The 21,236-nt window shown below is 46.0% G+C and overlaps 1 protein-coding gene across 1 annotated transcript in view; it reads left to right on the forward strand.

The window, feature by feature from the left end:
* LOC148047183 (uncharacterized) overlaps nt 1–21,236 on the forward strand; it is a 76,279-nt gene that overhangs the window by 47,033 nt on the left and 8,010 nt on the right. Inside the window, exons 4-6 of the mRNA XM_087707991.1 lie at nt 16,304–16,591; nt 17,917–17,979; nt 20,732–20,877. Of these exons, the coding sequence (XP_087564117.1) occupies nt 16,304–16,591; nt 17,917–17,979; nt 20,732–20,877 (497 nt within the window). The remainder of the gene's footprint in view (nt 1–16,303; nt 16,592–17,916; nt 17,980–20,731; nt 20,878–21,236) is intronic.

Genomic DNA, 21,236 nt, shown 5'->3' on the forward strand with positions numbered 1-21,236 from the left:
ATACTTATGAGGAAGTCAGAAGTCAAAGTTGGAAGCTAAAAGTCAAAGTTGGAACTCCAGTCCACCAGAGTGAAATGTCATGCTAATATAAATGTATACGGTCCATTCTATTAAGACCACCTAACCTGGCCAGCCACTGGTAGGTTTACCTATGCACCCCCTCCTGCATCAACCAGGCTCGAAATTCTGGGCTTGGACAACCTAGAACTATGCCAACTATGGTCTGACCTAAGTGTAGTACACAAAATTGTCTGCTACAATGTCCTACCTGTCAATGACTACTTCAGCTTCAACTGCAACAATACACACACAAACAATAGATACAAACTCAAGGGAAACCGCTCCAAACTCGATTGCAGAAAATATGACTTCAGCAACAGAGTGGTCAATGCCTGGAATGCTCTACATGACTGTTGTTACATCCTCAAACCCCCTGCTTATAAATCCAACAGGGAGGTTTGGGGATGAGGGATCCCTGCAAATTGTGCACGAAATCACCAAAAGCTTCTCACCAGGCAAGGAACCAACTTCACGACTGGGGCATTTGAGCCTAAGGATGTCATGTGAATAGAGTCCAACAGATGCCAAATCTGGGTCATTCTGGCATCTTAGCTGAAAGATAAATGGGCTCTAGGGTGATGCTGGGGTTATTCAGCCATTGCCACGGCCCTTGGGAGCAAAGTTTCCATCTTTGGAGAAGGAGGGTCACCATCTTTTGGGAGACTGTGAAGACTATGGGAGGGGAGCCTCCTTTACATCTCCCAGAGAGAGGGTCCCTTCTAGGGGCTATGGGGAGCGACAGGCCCAAAGAGTGAAGAGCTATTCTTCTAGTCTCTATGAAATTCATGCTCCAAGCCATCCCTGGAGCTAACTCTGCAGTCCTCTCTCCAGTCTTCTTCTGGTATTTTGTGTCCAGGTGCTGGAGCCCCTCCTCGGGGAACTTCTCTCCCCCCCCTGAAAATGCAGAAGCCTCCCCTGTTTTTTAAAAAATAAATTCTTGAGGGCACACACGACCTGCCTGTTCCCCCAAGCACTGGATAGGTCAGAGTGGAAGGATGTGTGATCTCTTTTTTATTCCATTTTATTCTTTTTTGGTTTTATGATGTTTCCCTTAAGCGTATATACTGCTGTTTGTTCTGTGTAAACTGCCCAGAATTTCGTTTCAAGAGTGGGATAACTTTCCAAAGGTTTTCAACAAAAGATAAAAATAAGGTAAGACTAAAATTTCCAGCGAGACTCTTTAATTGAGGGAGGGGTTTAGACTCTTCTCTCCATTGAAACCTGCCCCTTCCCACTGGAGGACTGGTTGAAATCCTGGCTAGGAATCATTTTGCCCAGATTGGGCTGCAACACCACCTGACCCTCTGTTGTTGAGTGATAGTCCCAGCTCCAGTCTCACGATCCTCCAGGTTAGATTCCTGCAGCAGACATGCACCGCACTCCCAAAGATCTGGTTAGAACACTGTTGCTAGTCTCAGAAGCACGGATGATAAGCACCTGCCACTTCTCTCCATTTATTGTGCCTTTTATTACCATGCAAAATAAACTTTTATTACCATTCAGCCACAGATCCGTAGACTTTGAACAGGGGAACTTCAGCTCCACCCTTATGTCATTGGCTGAGCTTTGTCTTCGGTTGCAGGTACAAATAAAACAGGGGAGTGGCAGAAGGGAGCAGGGTCTGATGCGGACGCTGCCCAAAGATGCAGCGATAACCTTCGGATCATCTGCAGCTGCCTTCTGCCAAAAGGTCCCCCAAAGGCCGATCAGAGAGCCTCAGAAGAAGAATGAGCGAGGAGGGCATCGTTCACACAACCGGGGTGACCAGGACGTTTGAGCTCTACCATTGCCTGGTTCTCGACAACCTCTCCCTGGGATCCCTCCCTCCAGGACCCCCGGAAGATAATAAAGGACCAGCATTTTTTTCTCTCTTCTTCGCGGACCCGGAGAATTTTGGCAGAGTTGGAGTTTTTTGCGGATCCGGACGGGACCCGAACGGGGGCAGCACCTAAGTGACTTAACAGACAGCGTCTTTGGTTGGAGGTGCACGGGGGCACCTGGTTGGAGAGCGATGCTGCTGCACCGGGCGCCCCTCTTGCTCTTGGAAATTGTGCTGGGGTCCTTCGTGCTTGGGACTTTTTGTGGTGAGTTTGCGACAGGGAGGAGGAAAGGAAACAGACGGGGAGGTGATCTCATGTCCTGAGCTGGGTCTTATTCTGCCCCATCCTCCCCACTCAGTCCCAAATGCCTTTCCCAGAAGGAAAAATCCTTCTCTCGCGATTCAGCGATCCTGGTTTAAAAAAACTTTAGTAACGGATTTGTAATCAGCCCCCATTTTTATTTCTGGGAGAACAGAGAGTAGAAGTGAAAAGAGAAGTTTTTAGACTTCAGCCCTGCCGTCTTTCTCCTGGTCCTTCCTTCTCCTGCATGGGCGGAATCCTCACCATCCAGCTCCACCCTTATCATCAAGCTTTGCCCTCACTGGAAAGATCCGCAGCTCATTTGTTCCAGTTTAGAGAACCTGTTGGGGAGGGGCTGTTTCTGATAATAGCAATAGCACTTAGATTTCTGTACATCTTGATACTGCTTGACATTCCCCTCTAATAAACTCTTGAAGGGGGTGGTGTTGTAGTACAGACCCCACAATTCTGCTCTTCTCCCTCTTCCCTCTCCAGCCTCTCCTTCACACTCCCTGTCCTACTTCTACCGCCGACTCTCAGAGCACAGCCAGGAGCAGAACCAGTTCTTCATTAGGGGCTACTTGGATGACCAGCCCATCATCCGCTTTGACAGCCTCACCAGGAAGATGGAGCCTCTGGTGCCCTGGGTGGAGGAGGCGGAGAAGGAGAGGTTTCTGGCCCCTGAGTGGGTCTTCAGGGATGACCTGGACAAGTTATCAAAACTGGACCACCATGCTGGAGGTAAGCAATAGCAATAGCAATAGCAGTTTGACTTATATACTGCTTCATAGGGCTTTCAGCCCTCTCTAAGCAGTTTACAGAGTCAGCATATCGCCCCCACAGTCTGGGTCCCCATTTTACCCACTTCGGAAGGATTGAAAGCTGAGTCAACCTTGAGCCGGTGAGATTTGAACCGCCGAACTGCAGTTAGCAGTCAGCTGAAGTGGCTTGCAGTACTGCACTCTAACCACTGCGCCACCTCGGCTCTAAGCAGAGCCAGGGACAGCAATGACTCCTGAAAAGGAAAGAAGACCCCCAAATCCCACCCCCAATTATCTCTCTCACTTAAATATCCTTCATGGCCTGACCTCAATAGTAATAGCAGCACTTAAATGTATATATCGCTTCACATTGCTTTACAGCCCTCTCTAAGCAGTTTAGAGAGTCAGCATCTTGTCCCCAACAATCTGGGTCCTCATTTTACGGACCTCAGAAGGATGGATGGCTGAATCAACCTATAGCCTGTTGAGATTCAATCTGCCAAATTGCAGTCATCCGGCAGGCAGCAGAAGTAGCCTGCAGTACTGCACTCTAACCACTGCGCTACCATGGCTCAAACAGGGTTAACAGTAACTCTCAAGATTTTCTAGGCACCTAGCCCATGTGCGAGTTTGTAAATGGCCAGGAGCTTCTTTGCTCTGGCAGGATAGACGAAAAGAACGTCGGAAAACACCATGGCCTCTATCCGTGAGCCCCACGAAAAAAGGGTCGAATGGTAGAGTATGACCTGGGGGACCTGGCGAGATGATCAACTGGGTGGTTGCTCTCTCTGGCTGGTCGCCAGCCTGTGTAGTTGCTGGTGGTTCCTCTTGTCTTGGGGGCGAAGATGGTGGCGCCCGGCGGCTTCTAATATCGCCAGCGCCTTTGGCCTTACTTTCGGACTTGGCAACTCGGGAGAAATTCGGGAAAACCCCTGACACTATCCTGCCAACAAGAGGGTGGCCGGTGGCCAGTCCAGATGGCGCCAAATGGGATCAGGCGGCTGGCTCTGCTGCCGCCGCCACAGCCCTCCCAGCCCCCCCTCCCTTGTCTTCATCGTATCTTGGCTTGCGGCAGTCCGAGCGGCCTTTGCCTCTGTTCTTTGTGATTGGGAGAGCCCTGGAAGCCTTGGCGCCTTCAGAGCTGTATTGGCTCGTCGTCTGTCTCCACGGGGTGGGGCTGCTGTGTTGTGCGGCGCTGGACGGAGGTGGACAGTCAATCTTTTTTATTATCGTTACAAACCCTTCGGGTGCCCCACCCCCACCACATTCGATCGGACTTTTTCCACGTTGTGGCCTCTTTTTTGCCCTTTTTGTGGCTCTCCGCCCTATTACTTCTACCACCTGGCTCTCCCTGCTTATGAACGTTGGAGTGCTTATGAACTTTGGACTTTGCAGTTTGGACTCCTGGATTCCCAGACATACGATCCTGTTTTCCCGCTACCACCTATCACTACTTTAGAGACACCATCTCAACCACCTAGACCTCTGCCTCCCTTTACCACACTGGGAGAGAAGAGAAGACGAACTATTTCCTCTGCATCCCCTTGCCATCGACCTGACCTTTGTGTCCCCACCCCACGAACTAATAACCTTACTTGCACAACTTTAACACCAAATTAATATCTGCGCAACTCCCCCCTTCTTTTTCTTTTGTATGTAGAGTGTATTTGTTTGCCTGTGAGTGAATGAACCCACCTTCTTTTAAATTAGTGTAATTATTTTTATTGTATTGCTGAATCTTTTTAAACTGTATCTTTTTAAACTATAGTGGGTTATGTTGGTGGAGAATGCTTGGTTGGTACGTATGAGGGGATTGAGAGCGCGGCCTGGAGCCCCCTCCACTGAGTGCAGAAGGAGAAGTGGATGGGGCCCGGATCCGTCTCTCATCCCAGAGTGTATGATTTGAATGGCCTGCCGAGTAGAGTGGGGGCCTTGAGAGACAGAGGGGGGTCTACAGGCCTGGGGGTGGGCCGGAGCATTATGGTCACGACTGGGAGGGGCAGGTACAACGGGAGCTTCAGGACTAGCCATTACCGGGGAAGGAGGGTTCGCTACGTCACAGCGATCCCTCGTTCCGGCCCTGATAGCTCAACTCGCGAACCAGGTGACATGGGAAATCAGGGCCCTGGTCTCAGGCTGCTGCTGCTAAATGCCAGGTCTGTGGTTCATAAAGCTCCCTTCATCCAGGACTTACTATTGAACGAGGGGGCAGACCTGGCATGTATTACTGAAACCTGGCTGGGCCACGAGGGAGGAGTCCCCGTCTCAGAAATTTGCCCAGAAAGGTTTCAGGTGCTCCACCAGCCACGACACCATTGAAGGTGGAGGAGTTGCAGTTATAATCCGGGAATCATTAGTTCCTCGCAGGATCCCTGCTCCAGAGAACATTGGATGTGAGTCCCTCCTTGTGAGGTTGGACCTAGTGGGTCAAGTGGGCTTGTTGCTGACATATCTACCTCCCAGCTGTGTCACAACAGCCCTGCCTGCGCTCCTAGAGTCAGTAGCCAGACTGGCGGTTGAGTTCCCCAGACTAATAGTACTGGGGGATTTCAACCTGCCATCTCTCAGCGAACGCTCCGATGGGGCCCAGGAGATCATGGCTTCCATGGCAACCATGGACTTGACCCAAGAAATTCAGGGTCCGACTCATGTGGTGGGCCACACGCTCGACCTTGTGTTTCTCTTGGGGCAGTGGAGACGTGATCTGGAATTAAAGGGGATTGAGATCTCGCCCCTTGTCATGGACAGATCACTTCCTGCTGAGGCTTGATTTCTGGAAGCTACTCCCCCACTGCAGGGAGGTGGAGCCGATTAAATGGTTCCGCCCCAGGCGCCTGATGGACCCTTTGGGATTTCAGACAGAGCTTGGGGAGATACCTGACTCCCTTCCCCACAATTTGACTGAGTTCTTGGTCGCTTCCTGGAATACCGCAGCGGCCGGGGCTCTAGATCGGATTGCGCCTTTGCAGCCTCTCCACGGCAGTGGATCCAGGAGAGTGCCTTGGTTTACCTAGGAACTCCAGGAGATAAAGCACCAGAAGAGACACCTAGAGCAACGCTGGAGGGCTAGTAACTCCGAATCTGACCGAACACTACTAAGAACATTTATTAGGTCTTATTTAGTGGCGATACGGGCGGCAAAATGCGCCCATTTTTCTGCCCTTATTGCATCCACAGAATCTCGCCCGGCTGCCCTGTTTAGGATAACTCACTCCCTCCTGAAAGGGGTTCCACCACAAAACCGCGATGTCCTTATCCGCGCCGACATAAGTGCGGAGGAAAATCCGCAGCGTCTGAAGCGCTAAGAAAAAAACGACCCTACCGCCGCGATAACAGCGCGGTGACAGAAGGGCGTTCTACATGCTTCGTTCTTTGCCTCCAAAGGTAGCCCTCCTCCTCCAGCTGACAGCAGCCCGTGGGAAGGGTCCAGCTCAGCCGCAGGGGGCAGCAGGAAGTGGAGGAGGACGCGGCAGCGGCGGCGGCTGAGGCTCTCCCGGGCCGGCGAAGCGGGCTTGCCCGGCGGAGGCAGGCTGCCCTCTTCTTCCTCAACAACATCTCCTTGGACGGGCGGCCTCCACCGCCAGCGCCTCCCCCGGAGGAAGAGGCAGGGCGGGCGGGCGGGCGGGCGGCGGCTGAGGCTCTCCCGGGGCCGGCGAAGCAGGTTGCCCGGTGGCGGCGGCCGCCCATCCAAGGAGATGTTGTTGAGGAAGAAGAGGGCGGCCTGCCTCTGCCGGGCAAGCCCGCTTCGCCGGCCCCGGGAGAGCCTCAGCCGCCGCCGCTGCTGCGTCCTCCTGCTCGGGCCCCCCGCGGGCTTCCTGCTGTCCCCCGTGGCTGTGCTGGACCCTTCCCGCAGGCTGCTGCTGCCGCTGTCAGCTGGAGGAGGAGGGCTACCTTTGGAGGCAAAGAACGAAGCATGTAGAACGCCCTTCTGTCACCGCGCTGTTGTCCCCGCGGTGATGACGCGCGGTGATGACGTCGCGACTTTAGTGACGCGATTTAATCTCCGCTATTTTGCGTAGCGCGGTTTTGTCGTGCCACGCCTGAAAGGGAGGGATGCGAGTGAACCCTTACAGGGAAGAGCTGAGGAATTTGTTCAGTTTCTGTCAGACAAAGTCACTCAGATTCGGATGGACCTGGACTCCATTTGGACAGTGCCAGCAGAGATGCCGAGGGAGAGCCTTGATCACCTTTTGTGGAGTGAGTTCCAGCTTGCCACTCCTGAGGAAGTGGACAAGGCCTTTGGAGCGATGAGTACCGCCACCTGTCTACTGGACCCTTGTCCCTCCTGGTTAATTTCAACCAGCAGAGAGGTGACACAAGGCTGGATCCAGAGGATCATAAACACCTCGCTTCAGGAGGGGTCTTTCCCGCAACCTTTGAAGGAAGCGGTGGTGTGACTGCTCCTTAAGAAGCCTGCTCTGGACCCAGATGTCCTTAAAAACTACCATCCAGTCTCCAACCTCCCATTCCTGGGGAAGGTTGTTGAGAAGGTGGTGGCCTCCCAACTCCAGCGGACCTTGGATGAAGCGGATTATCTAGATCCCTTTCAGTCTGGTTTCAGGCCTGGTTACTGCACCAAAACCGCTTTGGTCGCACTGACCGATGTCTCTGGCAAGCCAGGGATAGAGGGCATTCCTCTATCCTGGTGCTTCTTGACCTCTCAGCAGCCTTCGATACCATCGACCATGGTATCCTTCTGTGGCAGCTGGAAGAGGTGGGAGTGGGAGGCACCGTTTTATGGTGGTTCTCCTCTTACCTCTCTGGCAGGTTGCAGTCGGTGTTGGTTGGAGGACAGAGGTCGAGCCCTAGGCTCCTGGAATACGGGGTGCCACAGGGCTCGGTCCTGTCCCCCCTCCTATTTAACATCTACATGAAACCGCTGGGTGAGATCATTCGGCGGTACGGGATTAAATACCACCAGTATGCAGACGATACCCAGCTGTATCTGTCTGCCCTGTGCCAACTCAGTGAAGCAGTAGAAGTAATGTGCCCTTGAAGAGTGTTTGAAGAGTACAATTGGTCCAGAATGCAGGTGCGCGAGCAATATTCGGTGTACCTAGGTATACCCACGTTACACCTATCCTCCGCGAGCTGCACTGGCTCCCGATTGGTCTCCGAACACGATTCAAGGTGCTGGTTATTACCTTTAAAGCCCTACATGGCCTAGGACCTGGATATCTCCATGACCGCCTCCTGCAACATACCTTCCAGCACCCAATAAGATCACACAGGGCAGGCCTTCTCCGAGTACCGTCGACTACGCAGTGTCATCTGGCGGCTCCTCGGGGGAGAGCCTTCTCTGTAGCTGCCCCGGCCCTTTGGAACGATCCGGACCCTTCCCACTCTCTTGGCCTTTCGTAAGTCTGTTAAGACCTTGCTGTTCTGGCAGGCCTGGGGCTGTTGATCTAGATTGACCTTCAGCCCCATTAAGATCGAGTGTATGTTGACTTCCTGGGCGGGATCTTGCTGATGGCGGCAGCTTAAGAGAGCTGCCCCCGGGTTTCTGGTTGCGTTATCTGCCTAGATATCTGGCAGGTACCTCACTCTTCAGGCAAAGAAGAGGGGGAGAGAAGATCCAGCTGGCAAGAGCTTTTCCTTTGAAGTTTGTAGCCTTTTTGGCTGCGAAGAGAGGGGGGGCAGCTGAGGCTGAATCATTATCTCCATGCCGGAAATTCCTAGCCATCTTCTTCATGGCTCAAAGTAAGATACCTCCACTTAGGACAATATTTGAACTATTTATCTGAATTTAATACAAGCAGAGTCTGTATCTGAGAACCTTATCTGTTTTTTAAAAAAAATCCTAGCTTCATTTTTTACAACAGCTTCCTTCGTGTACTTAGCTCTTTTTTTTCTTAAAAGAAACTGGCTCCTAAAATGGCGATTGTGCGTGCTTCATAACAATGCCACATTCCTAATTCTTCTGCAAAAGCAGTGATAAAAGTTCAAAGGGAGGAACAGCCAGCCAGCAGTTTCTTATTAATTAGTTTCACTTTTCTGAAGAGTTTACAAGACTTTCTTCTTATCAACTTTGTTAATATATATTTCTGATACAGAGAAGTCAAAGACGGCACTGAATATGCCGAGCTGCTTCATTACAATGCTTTTTCTTCTTTTTCTTTTTTCTTTTGAAATCCTTTGAAAAATCCTAAAGAGCTAACAAAGGGGTGACTTAATACCCCCTTTTTTCCCCGTAAGCTGCACAGTGAGCCAGTAGAGCTTGATTAATTGCCCATAGATAAGACTTATAATGGCATCAAAATTAATCCCTGGGGGGAAACTTCCTCCTAGAAGCACATCCCCGATACCTGGCACAAAGTTGCCCCCTACTGGAGATGTGCTAACGAAAGAACTTTTTTTGGAAACCTTCAAAGAATTCAGAGAGGATATTAAGGAGATAAAGGACGAATTAAAAGAGTTTAAGGCGGACTTATATGATAAACTTGATACTAGGATTGCCAAAATAAATGATGATATGCTGGGATTGGTAACCATACTGACAGAACATGTTTCTGGAATTGAAGATAACTTAGAGGTTCTTAATGAAGCTAATACCAACTTGACATCCAAAACTGAGGTGGTGCAACAAAAAGTTGAAAACGCTGAAAAACAGATTATTATGATACAGTACAGACAGATGGAGTTCGCATTAAGAGTCAGGGGGTTGCGTGAGGATAAACAGGAGAACTTGAAACAGATTTTTTCAGAGGCTTTTGACCGTCTGGTGGGACGACCGGGGTCCAACTTTGACTGGCAGATCGATAAAATTTATGGCGTTAATTCATGGGTGGCAAAACAAAAGCAACTCCCCTGAGATGTAGTTATATACTTCGCCACAAGAGAGTTCAGAAACATGATATTACAAGAGTCCTATAACACCAGGCTTCAAATCGGCGGCCAGGATTTGATTGTCTTGAAAGAAATACCACCTCAAATGCTAAGAGCCAGGAGAGATTATGCTTTTCTTGTGGAAGAACTCAGAAACCATGAGATACAGTATAGATGGGATATGCCATTTGGAATTATAATTACACTTGACAAGCAAAGATATCGTCTCAACTCTGTATGGAAAGCTCGAGATTTCTGTCACAATATTTTGAAGGTGGGACACCCTGCACCATCTGGACCTGGAGAAAGACCACAAGAAGGACAAGATAGATGGCAAACTACACAACTACCAGACAAGACGCACCATCGTCCCCTCCCGGAAGGGCAAGCTGCCATGGAACAAAGACCTAGCCGTATGACCACCAGACGAATGGAAAAACAAGCTACAATGCAACAACCTCAACAATCACCGGCCATTGATCAAGGAGTTACAGCAACAAGCTCAGAAGACATGGGAGGAGCTAGGCCAAAGGTTAAACAGGCCATGCAGGAGGCTCTAAAAAAGCTTCAGGCAACCAAAGATGACAACTAAGATTTTGACATGGAATGTCAATGGACTGAACTCTCCACAGAAGAGAAAGAAAATATTTCACTATCTTAAACAGTTCAAGAATGATATAATTTATCTACAAGAAACTCATATCAAATCAACCGATCAAAAATATTTGTTTAACCCCAAACTTGGTCAACATTTTGTGACCTCTGCTATGGAAAAGAAAAATGGTATAGTTGTATACTTAAGAAAAGACATTAAGACTGAACTAATTGAAGCAGATCCCTTTGGAAGATATATCGCGCTAGACCTAGTCTTAGAAGGGAAAAAGACATTACTTTTGGGAATTTATGCTCCTAATCAACAGCAAGACGGATTCTATAGAAATCTTCACGCTAAATTAGTACAGTGGGACTATAAGTCTTGTATACTATTGGGTGACTGGAACGGCGTGATTGACACTAAAAGAGATAAGAAGACCTCTCGCCCTAATACTAAAATGTGAGCTAAGCTACCCAAACCTTTTTTTTGACATGATGGATGACTTTGAATTGAGAGATATTTGGCGAGAAAGAAACGCAGAGGAATATGATTTCACCTTCTTTTCTGATAGACATCAATCCTTTTCAAGGATTGATTTTATACTAATCACTAATGATTTACTTTCTAGGGTGAAGAAGACAAAGATTGCGGTGAGGGTCCTTTTGGATCATAACCCAGTTTGGATGGAACTGGGAAGGGCAGTGCAGGCAAGAAGGTCTTGGAGCCTGAATGAAAACTTATTTAGATATGAGAAGTACATTAATGATTGAAAAAAATTGTTATCTGAATACTTTGTTCTGAATATGAATAAGGGTACACCTATGGAATTTGTATGGGATGCAAGCAAAGCGTATATGAGAGGAGTACTGATGAATATAAACAAAATACATAGACATAAACAAGGGCTGAAACAAAAAGAATTGGAAGAGGAAATTAAAGGGAAAGAGTTGAGTTAACATTGAATCCAGACGATACAAAGGTTAAGGAAGCAATTACTATATTAAAATCCCAATTTGATATGTTGATCTCTGATCAGGTAGCCACTAGTTTATTATATGCAAAACACAATACTTTTTGTAACGCAAATAAACCGGGCAGATGGTTAGATTATCAGATTAGGAAAAAAACGAAAACTCGAAATGTAACCAGATTGATTTATAGAGGGAAGGAGGTGTTTCAACAGGAGGAGATTCAAAAGGCATTCCGGGAATTTTTTACAGAATTGTATAAAGGGGATAAAATTAAGGGTTTAGATATAGACAAATACTTAGATAAAGAGAAAATACCCCTCGTTAGAGAAGAGTACAGGCAAAAGTTGAACCAACCAATAACCTCAGGGGAAATCTTGCAGGTAATTAAGCAACTAAAGTTAGGGAAAGCGCAAGGCACAGATGGCTTGACAGCGGTTTACTACAAAAATTTACAGTTAGAAATGGTAGAACCTCTTAGAGAACTATTTAGTATGATTCAAACGGAAGGTAAAGTGCCCCCATCTTGGAAGACAGCGTTTATATCTTTGATACCCAAAGAAGATCAAGGTACTACCCAACCAAAAAATTACAGGCCTATCTCATTAGTTAATGTAGATTATAAAATTTTTACTAAAATACTAGCAAATAGGTTAATGGTGGTTATGCAACAATTGATACATACCGACCAAACAGGTTTTATACAGGGGAGACAGATGAAGAGTAATGTCAGACTAATTATTAATGCATTAGAATATTTGGGAAAGAATAACCAAATTCCTGCTGTGTTTATATTTCTGGATGCTGAGAAGGCCTTTGATCGAGTTAACTGGCAATTTCTGTTGAAGATATTGCAAAAAATGCAGATAGAAGATAGCTTTTTACGATCAATTAAAGCAATATACCAACAGCAAACAGCCCAAATCATAGTCAACGGACATTTAACAGATCCTTTTCAAATCGGAAAAGGTACAAGACAGGGCTGTCCTTTGTCCCCACTATTGTTCATTATAACTTTGGAAATATTGTTGAATAAAATACGGGGCTTGGATGGTCTAAAAGGGATCAAGATTAGGCAGCAAGAATACAGAGTCCGCGCTTTTGCGGATGATTTGGTCATAATATTGGAACAACCGCAGGAATCTAGTATGGTTTTAATGAATACGATTAATCAATATGGTCAAGTGTCTGGTTTAAAATAAATTTAGGAAAAACAAAAATATTAGCTATTAATATGAATACTAAACAAAAGAAAGAACTAGGAGGGATGCTAGGATGTGAGGTAGTCAAAAAAGTCAAATATCTTGGGGTTAATATTTTAGCCTCAAACGGGAAATTATATAAGTACAATTATGAACCACTATGGTGGAGTATACAGATAGAGATGAAAAAATGGGAGAAATTGTACTTATCTTTGCTGGGTAGGATAGCGGCAGTGAAAATGAACATCTTACCAAATTTTTTATTTCTTTTTCAAATGTTACCTATACTTTAAAAAGATGCGAATCTTTTAGAATGGCAGAAGGGTATCAACAAATTTGTATGGGCCGGAAAGAAGCCGAGGGTAAAGATGAAAATAATGCAAGAGAGAGGAGGCTTGAAATTACCTAACCTAAAATTATACTATAATGCAGTGGCGCTATCCGCAATTAGCGATTGGACCCATTTAACCAACGATAGAATACTGAATATCGAGGGACACGATCTGGTATATGGTTGGCATGCTTACTTGTTATTCAACAAAAAATTGGATAAGAATTTTAAAAGTCATATCTTAAGAAATGCTTTACTGTGGGTTTGGAAAAAATATCAATATAAACTAAATGATAAGTTACCCATGTGGGCAATTCCTAGACATGCAATTGAAAATATGAATATAGCACAAAAACAGGATAGAACCACCTACAGACAACTTCTTACTTTAGAAAGCGGGGTGCTACAACTAAAATCAAACATGGTTCCAGTATGGCCAGGTGGAAAATAGACCAAAAAACTGGTTTCATCCAAGTTGAAGATAATTTGTTTAAACAAATAAGAGATCAAAGTTTAATGCATATAAAGAGGATATATAATGTACTAATTCAGATGGATTCGGAAACAGAATTAGTTAAAGATTGTATGATAAAGTGGGCTCAAAATATTGAAGAACGAATAATGTTGGGCACAAGGGAAAGAATATGGGTAAGAAATGTGAAATTCACACAAGCACAAAACCTGAGAGAAAATTTTTATAAAATGTTTTATAGATGGCACTTAGCTCCTAGAAAGCTGACTTCTATGTATCCGAATGTACAGCCTAAATGTTGGAGATGTGGTTCTCTTGATGCTACATATTTTCATATATGGTGGACTTGTCAAAAGGTTAAGGCATTTTGGATAAAAATGTGGTGGATTATGCAAAATATCTTTAAAAGAAGGATAAAGTTTACTCCTCAGTTATTTTTACTAAGTATATGTACTGACTTTACAGCGCTAGAGACTAATTTGGTTCTGCACCTAATAACGGCAGCAAGACTGTTGGTGGCACAATATTGGAAGAAGGAAGACTTGCCTACAACTCAAGAATGGACATTGAAAGTCACAAACCTAGCCGAGATGGCTAAAATATCGGCATATCTTAAAGACCATTCAAATGAGCGATATAAACGAGACTGGAAAAAATGGATTGACTATATACAAAACAAATATGGGACTAAAAAATTACAGATAGCCTATGCTTAAGATTAGGAATAATCTAAACTGCTCAAAGTTAGTGTAACAGGAAGAAGCTGAGTTCAATGCAGAGATGTTATTAACTTCTCTTTTTTTAATTTCCTTTGTCTCAATATATTTTAGACTGTGTTTGTTAAAAATCTATACCGTTTATGGGTTCTGGGAAGTCGGGAGGGGAAGGGAGGTGGGGTGTTAGGGGGAGGGGGGAGGGGGTATATATAGTATGTGCTAGATTTTAAAGTAACGTGACGGCACTTGTATACTGTTGCTCTTTAATTTCACTGTAAAAATAGGAGAAGCTGAATATATTAATAGATTGTAGAAATACACCGAAGGGAGGAGTAGAGGGATAGAAGAAAGAGGGGTAGCGAGGGTGGGAGAGAGGACTGGAGGGAGGGGGAGGAGGAAGGGAGGGAGCGTATCGGGAGAGATAAGTGGTAGAGGGGGAGGGGAAGTAGGGTAGAGGGGAATGATGGAGGGAAGAAGGGAAGTTGGAGGGGGGCGAAAGAAAGGGTGTATGGAGGGTCAAAGAGGTACATTGGGTTTCTATTTTGGGGGGTATTGTCGACAAGAGGAATGGCTGTGTTTATTGTTTAATGGTATATGGCCCCAGTTATGCACAGTATATATGTGACTGTACGAAAATGAAATGGAAAATAAAACACATTTAAAAGGGGGAAAAAAAGATCGAGTGTATGTTGTATCCTTCTTTTAACTTGTTTCTGTTTTGTATTTTAAACTTTTTAAAAAATACTTTTAAACTGTTTTTATGTAAGCCGCCCGGAGTCCTTCGGGATTGGGCGGCATACAAATCTATTAAAATTGGAAAAATTGCAAATTAACTGAAGTAAAAGATATTTCTCCTTGTGGGATAAAGAGGGGAAGGGGAAATCAGGTTTCTCTCCCTGGGAGGGATGGGAGGTAGAATAAAATTGTGTCTTAGGAGAGGAATCCTGGACCCTTTTCATTCACATCCATTCTTTCTGGATTTCTTTCAGGGCGTCACACCTGGCAGGTGAATTTGGGCTGTGAGCTCAGGGGAGATGGGAACAAAAGAGGATTTTTGCATTATGGCTATGATGGGATGGACTTCATCAGCTTCGACAAGGAGACCCTTAGATGGGTGACAGCTCAGCCCCTGGCCGAGAAGATGAAGGAGAAGTGGGAGGAGGACCCAAGGTGGTCCCATGGAAACAAAATCTTCCTGGAGAAGACCTGCATTGAGTGTCTGCAGAGACACCTGTCCTTCCAGAAGAAGGTTCTGCAGAGGATTGGTGAGTGGCAAAAGACGGTCTCCACTGAGCATGTTTCTGTAGGCTCCCCCTCCACATGTTATTTCTACCCTACATAGCCAAGACACACATTGCAGAGATTCAGGAGAAATCTCCCATCATATTACAGAAGGAAAATAATCTTCAATGCCCCCAAAATAAGGACTTGAAAGACAAATTGTCATCCCTTCTTCATTCAAAAATCAGGAAAGAAAACCACAGGACTCCATTTGTTGAAATCAAGTGTACTTTTACTAATTATAAATGAATAGAAGCGAAGCTAAGCTAAGTCTGGTTATTTAGGCACGAAAGCTAATAATATATTGTATAATTCCTTCCCCTCCCCTTGGCATCCCGTGCACAGTCCAATCATAATTCTCCCAAATGTCAGGTGTGAGATAACATCAAAAGGCATCACCAGGATGGAATGCTGGACCGTTGGCCTTGGCGGGAAACACTTCTCCTCCACATGCGCAGTAAGGTGGTCAGTTCAAAATCTAGAATCTTCCTCCAGCATAACAATGATTCCCCTCCCAAATACCATGCCCCCCCCCATTTCAATGGCAGCTGAAGCAGTAGCAAAGCAGAGGCAAAGCGGATGCTGACACAAAGAAACTGAGTGGGAAAATAAGATGCAGTCCAATTGCAGTGAGAAAATCTTAGAAAGCAAAAGGAACCAACTTTGGGTCAGAAGAAAAAGATCAGTTCCTGATTCGTTTGTGGAACTTGAGCAAATTCAATGGGGGGGGGGGGCTGAATCAATTCCCAAATTAGGGTTTATGTTGATCAGTTTGACAACTTTACCCTGAATCCTATGTATTTGTTTTTTTTAAAAAGGAAGAGCTTCAATGTTCCCATCTTTGTGGGTACCAGAGGTTCAGAGGGGGAGAAGGAGAAGGGGGAGAAGGGGACCAAATGAGGACTTGATATTTAAATCAACTTGCCAGAAACTCTAGAAATCCCAGGAACTCAGGTGTTGCTGTTTCTGCAGAGCCTCCGGTGGGGAAGGTGACTCACAAGGTGGTGGATGACAGCCTGGAGGTCCTCATCTGCCAGGCCTTTGGCTTCTACCCCAAGGAGATCCAGGCCACCTGGAGGAGGGATGGAGATACCTACCAGAATGAGACCCTCCATAAGAACGTGGCCCCCAACTCAGATGGGACCTATTATGTCCTGCTAAGCATTGAGATCGACCCCAAGGAGAGGGACCACTTGCGGTGTTACCTGGAGCACGAGGGCTTGCGGGAGCCCCTGGTCTTGGCCTTGAAGGAGGAAACAGGTGAGAGGTTGGATGATGAAGACATGGATCAGTGTCATCTCAACTGTTCAGATAGAGCTAAGCAGGAGTGGGTTTTAACTGGTTCACGAACCGGTTGGTCGGAGAACCCGGAAGTAAGTAACTTACGGGAACGGCGAAGGGCCCGCCCGCCCGCCCGCCCGCGCTCCTTACCGGTCTTTGAAGGCTTCTGCGCTTCCACGCAGGCGCATGACACATACAGCACCTGTGCGATTCTCCGCGAGCAGCTGGATGGCACATACAGTGCCGGCGCAAGTCTCCGTGAGCAGCTGGAGCATTGCGCAGGGGCTAAGACGCATGTGTGAACTGCGCGCGTACATGAAGATGCCACCGGCCCCGTTCCAACCAAACCAGTTGGAACAGGATTAGCAACCCACCCCTGGAGCTAAGATATATATTCCTGCATTTAGCAATGGGAGAGATGAGATGATCTGGAAATCTGGAAAGATATGAGGCTATGAAACTGAAAGAGTTTTCCTTCCTGATAGAATTATCTGGTCTTAAGAAGTTATCCCATGTTATTCAATGACTTTTTCCACTGATCTTTTGTCAATCCAACAAGACAGACTGGCAGAAGAAACCAATCTCATGGTGCTTCTTTTGCAGGAAGTCCTCAACTCACCATAGTTTGTTTAGTGACCGTTCCCAGTTACAATGGCACTTTAAAAAGTGGCTTGTGACCCGTTTCATAGTTACAGCCCTTGCAGCATCCCCATGGTCACGTGATCAAAATTCAGACACTTGGCAACTGACTCATATTTATGACAGTTACAGGGTCACCTGATCCCCTTTTGTGACCTTCTGGCAACCAAAATCAACGGGGATGTCAGATTCACTTAATAACCATGTCACTGCCTTAACAACTGCAGTGATTCATTTAACAACTGTGGCAAGAAAGATCATAAAATGGAGGAAAATTCACTTAACAACTGACTCGGCATCAGAAAAGTTGTGCTCAAATTTGATTCTAAACCGAGGACTATCTATATTATAAAATGAAATTTACAGAATCTTGCAATCTGAACATTTCTCTTCAGGGGAACTAAGAAGGGTTTGTAATTTTTCCTTAATCTGATTTCTTGGCCCAGGCTGAAGCCACCCTCATCTAATCAGTCTTGGTGATGGCTCTTCCTTCTGCCCTTCAAGGCCATTCCCTCTGCCATCTAGAGCCTGGAGGGGAGGGGCTGTAGGTGGGGGCACTTCCTGGAGGCCAGTGTAGGTTGGGAAATGCTTCTGTTGCTCAGCATCTCCACTTCAGGGAACTCAGCATCTGTCTAATTGGAACCATGTTTCTTGTCCTTGTTTAGCTAGAATATGGTGGATTTCCTCGGGAATTGTGATTGCCATGATCTTGATTCTCTTCCTGATATGTAAGTTCCCAGTTTTTAAATTCCAGGGGGGGGGGCTGGTGGGAGGAGCTGCTGGCTGTGAGTGAGGGATACTGAGAGGGAGTACAGAGGACAAAGGTAGCAGCCCACATGCCTAATGGTGCGCAAATCATATAACTGTAAAGCAAAAACAGCAATAATACATTCAGAGTTAGTGTGCTTGATATTGTGATTTGATTTGAGTTGATTTCAAAATGACTGGCTTAGTTCATGCAATCCTTGTTTTGCAGCTGTCTTTCGCAGTAATCTTTTCAAATTTGGATATTGTCCCCTTTGTAAAGAAGTTACTAGTCTACATGGACAGATCACCTATCTAGAATCTCAAATCTGTGCTCTCCAAGCAGAGGTTAGGTGCCCAATTCAGCCATTCCACTCTATTGAGCTGCCATGCTATCAGCCCCCTCTATCACAAAGATCCTGCCAGAGAAGGGCAGGATGGATAACCGTGGGATCTGGCAGGGTGAGAGCTGTGGACCACAAACACAAAGCTTTCGCTCTGTCCCAGCATAACAGATACAGTGCCGTTGCTGACCTTAATAGGGACATTAAAGTGACAGGTCAAGATAGCTGTGATGATGATAACTCAAATAAGCAGGGGATCGTGGTCCAAGATGAAGAACTTACTTTTGAAAGGGGAAAGTGTGAAACAGATATTACACATCAGTCACACAAGAAGAGCAAGGTATCCAAAAAGAGAAGTCACCTTCTGGTTGGTGATTCAATGGTAAAGGATGTAAATTTAGGAAAGGATATGGAGGTTTTGAAAGAGGTGAGGTGTCTGCCAGGTGCTACTGCCAGCAGAGACAAGAGGCATATTCTTAAATAGTCAGGAATGCCAGTAAGGACTGTGATGTTGATGCTATTATACATCTTGGCACAAATGATCTCTCCCATCTGTACTTTCTCAGCAGAATGATTTCCAGAACTTGGACTATGAACTTAGTAGTATAGGTTGTAGGCTTATCTTTTCAGAGGTTTTACCATTATATAAGGAACAAAAAGGGAAGGGCCAGCGTGTAACAGAATTTAATGTGTGGCCAAGCGGGTGGTGTAAAAGAGAAGGCTTTGATTTGATTAGTCATCATGCCTGCAGTTGGTCCAATGAAAAACTGTACAAAAGAGATGGTTTGCACCATCCAAGAAAGGGACTGAGTTACTTGGCATTAAATTCACAGATTTTCTGGACAAACTTTTAAACTGAACAGTGGGGACAGAGAATTAATTGATACAGATCTAAAATTAATGGGGTTATCAGTACATGTAACATAGATGTTTGTGCAGCATTTCTTTGATATTAGTTTAACATCCTGTTGCAAGTTGTTCCATGGCAAGTTGGCTGTAGTGAGTTGCCCCACAGTGAGTTGGGAGAGGCAGGTTGTCATAGACTGAGCCACCATAAGCCCCTGACGCACCAACAACATTTTCAATGGGAGTCACAAAGGAAGAAGAAACTATGCAGCCATTTTTCAATTTCCTGTAATTCCAGAATGTTCACCCCTAGAACAGACAAGAGATCTCTAAGAGGAACCTGGGGCGTTTTAATTTTGATTTTGAGATTGAGATTTGAGATTTATTAGATTTATATGCCGCCCTTCTCCCAAGGACTCGGGGCAGTGTACAACAATTAAAAGAAACACATAATACAAAAGTTAAAAAAAATTAAATGGAATATCCCAAACCCAATTAAAATTGACAATACATTTTTTTAAAGAAAAATTAAAATTAAAATTAACAGTGGTCAATAAGTTATTTTGTTTTTTTCAGGCCAGGCTTGCTTGCAGGAAAAGCCAACTTTTTAGGGCGCGTCGGAAGGACCGGAGGTCGGGGATTATACAAAGCTCCGGGGGCAGCTCATTCCAGAGGGAAGGCGCTCCCACGGAGAAGGCTCTCCCCATGGGGATCCCGAGCCAACACTGTCTGGCCGACGGTACCCTGAGGAGACCAACTCTGTGGGATCTCACTGGACGATGGGAGGCTACCAGCGACAGTAGGTGGTCTCGCAGGTACCCTAGGCCTAAGCCATGGAGCGCTTAAAAGGTCATAATTTGTACCTTGAATCGTACCTGGAAGACAACCAGCAACCAGTGCAGGCCGCCTAAAAGGGGTGTAACATGGGAGCACCTAGGTGCCCCCATGATAACCCGCGCAGCCGCATTCTGGACCAGTTGAAGTTTCCGGGTGCTCTTCAAGGGCAACCCCATGTAGAGAGCATTACAGTAGTCCAGGCGAAAAGGGACAAGGGCATGAGTGACTGTGCACAGAGCATCCCGATTTAAATTTTCATTTTCTTCTAATCCAGCACACCTTCTCAAACAACATTTTTGCCCTTCAGCCATCATAAAGATAATGGGATAACACATATTCCTTTCTCCCTCCTTCTTCTCTGCAAGAGCCGAGGTAGTGTAATGATTAGAACGCAGTACTGCAGGCTACTTTGGCTGACTGAAATTTGGCACTTCAATTCTCACCAGGCTCAAGGTTGACTCAGCCTTCCAGCCTTCTGAGGTCATAAAAGAGTCATAAAATGACTCTGTAAACTGCTCAGAGAGGGCTGTAGAACACTGTGAAGTGGTATATACGTCTGAGTGCTATTTTCAAGATGCTGAGTTAAAATCCAGACAATTGTATCATCTGAGCCTTTCAAGGTCTTAAACATAAATTCTTCTCCAGGTCAGGCAAAAGCTCTTTACCTAAGCAATAAATGAGATGTCCCCTCTTTTTTGTCATCTATCAGGCCTGTGGTGGAGATTTAGGAAAAATATATCCCAGCAAGTGAAATCTGATTATATTTTTCCTGAAACAGCTACTCCCCCCCTTGTTGATGGTACAAAAGGGGAGATTCAATCACAGACAATTCTCCAACCCCAAGGAACTCTAGAGGTGAGTCTGATTATTGTTGGAGTCTCAACACAAAACTCTGGACTTGGAATACACCAGAAACTCAAGACCATGAAGGTTGTTGGGGTGGGAAATTGATCCCCAAGATAGCCATGGAGGAATTATGGGCTTCCGGAGCTTCTCTGGGGCTGAATCCTTTCTGCTGGGGACCCTCTGGTCAACTGCTCTGCAAGGAAGATCCAGCCCAGCTCAGTCCTGCTGGCCCACCAGCTGAGAGGGAGGAGTGGGAGACAGGGAAGGAACAGGAGTGGGGTGAGGAAAGGGAGAGCAGGGTTCTGTCCAGGAAGAATTGGAGGGGGGAGAAAGAAATGGGGCTTGGAAGAGCATTCGGGGGACTGTTA

This window comes from Thamnophis sirtalis, unplaced genomic scaffold (genome assembly GCF_051295495.1).
Source record: "Thamnophis sirtalis isolate CommonGarterSnake01/CBP01778 unplaced genomic scaffold, rThaSir2_p1.2 scaffold_3, whole genome shotgun sequence".
NCBI classification, from domain to species: Eukaryota; Metazoa; Chordata; class Lepidosauria; order Squamata; family Natricidae; genus Thamnophis; species Thamnophis sirtalis.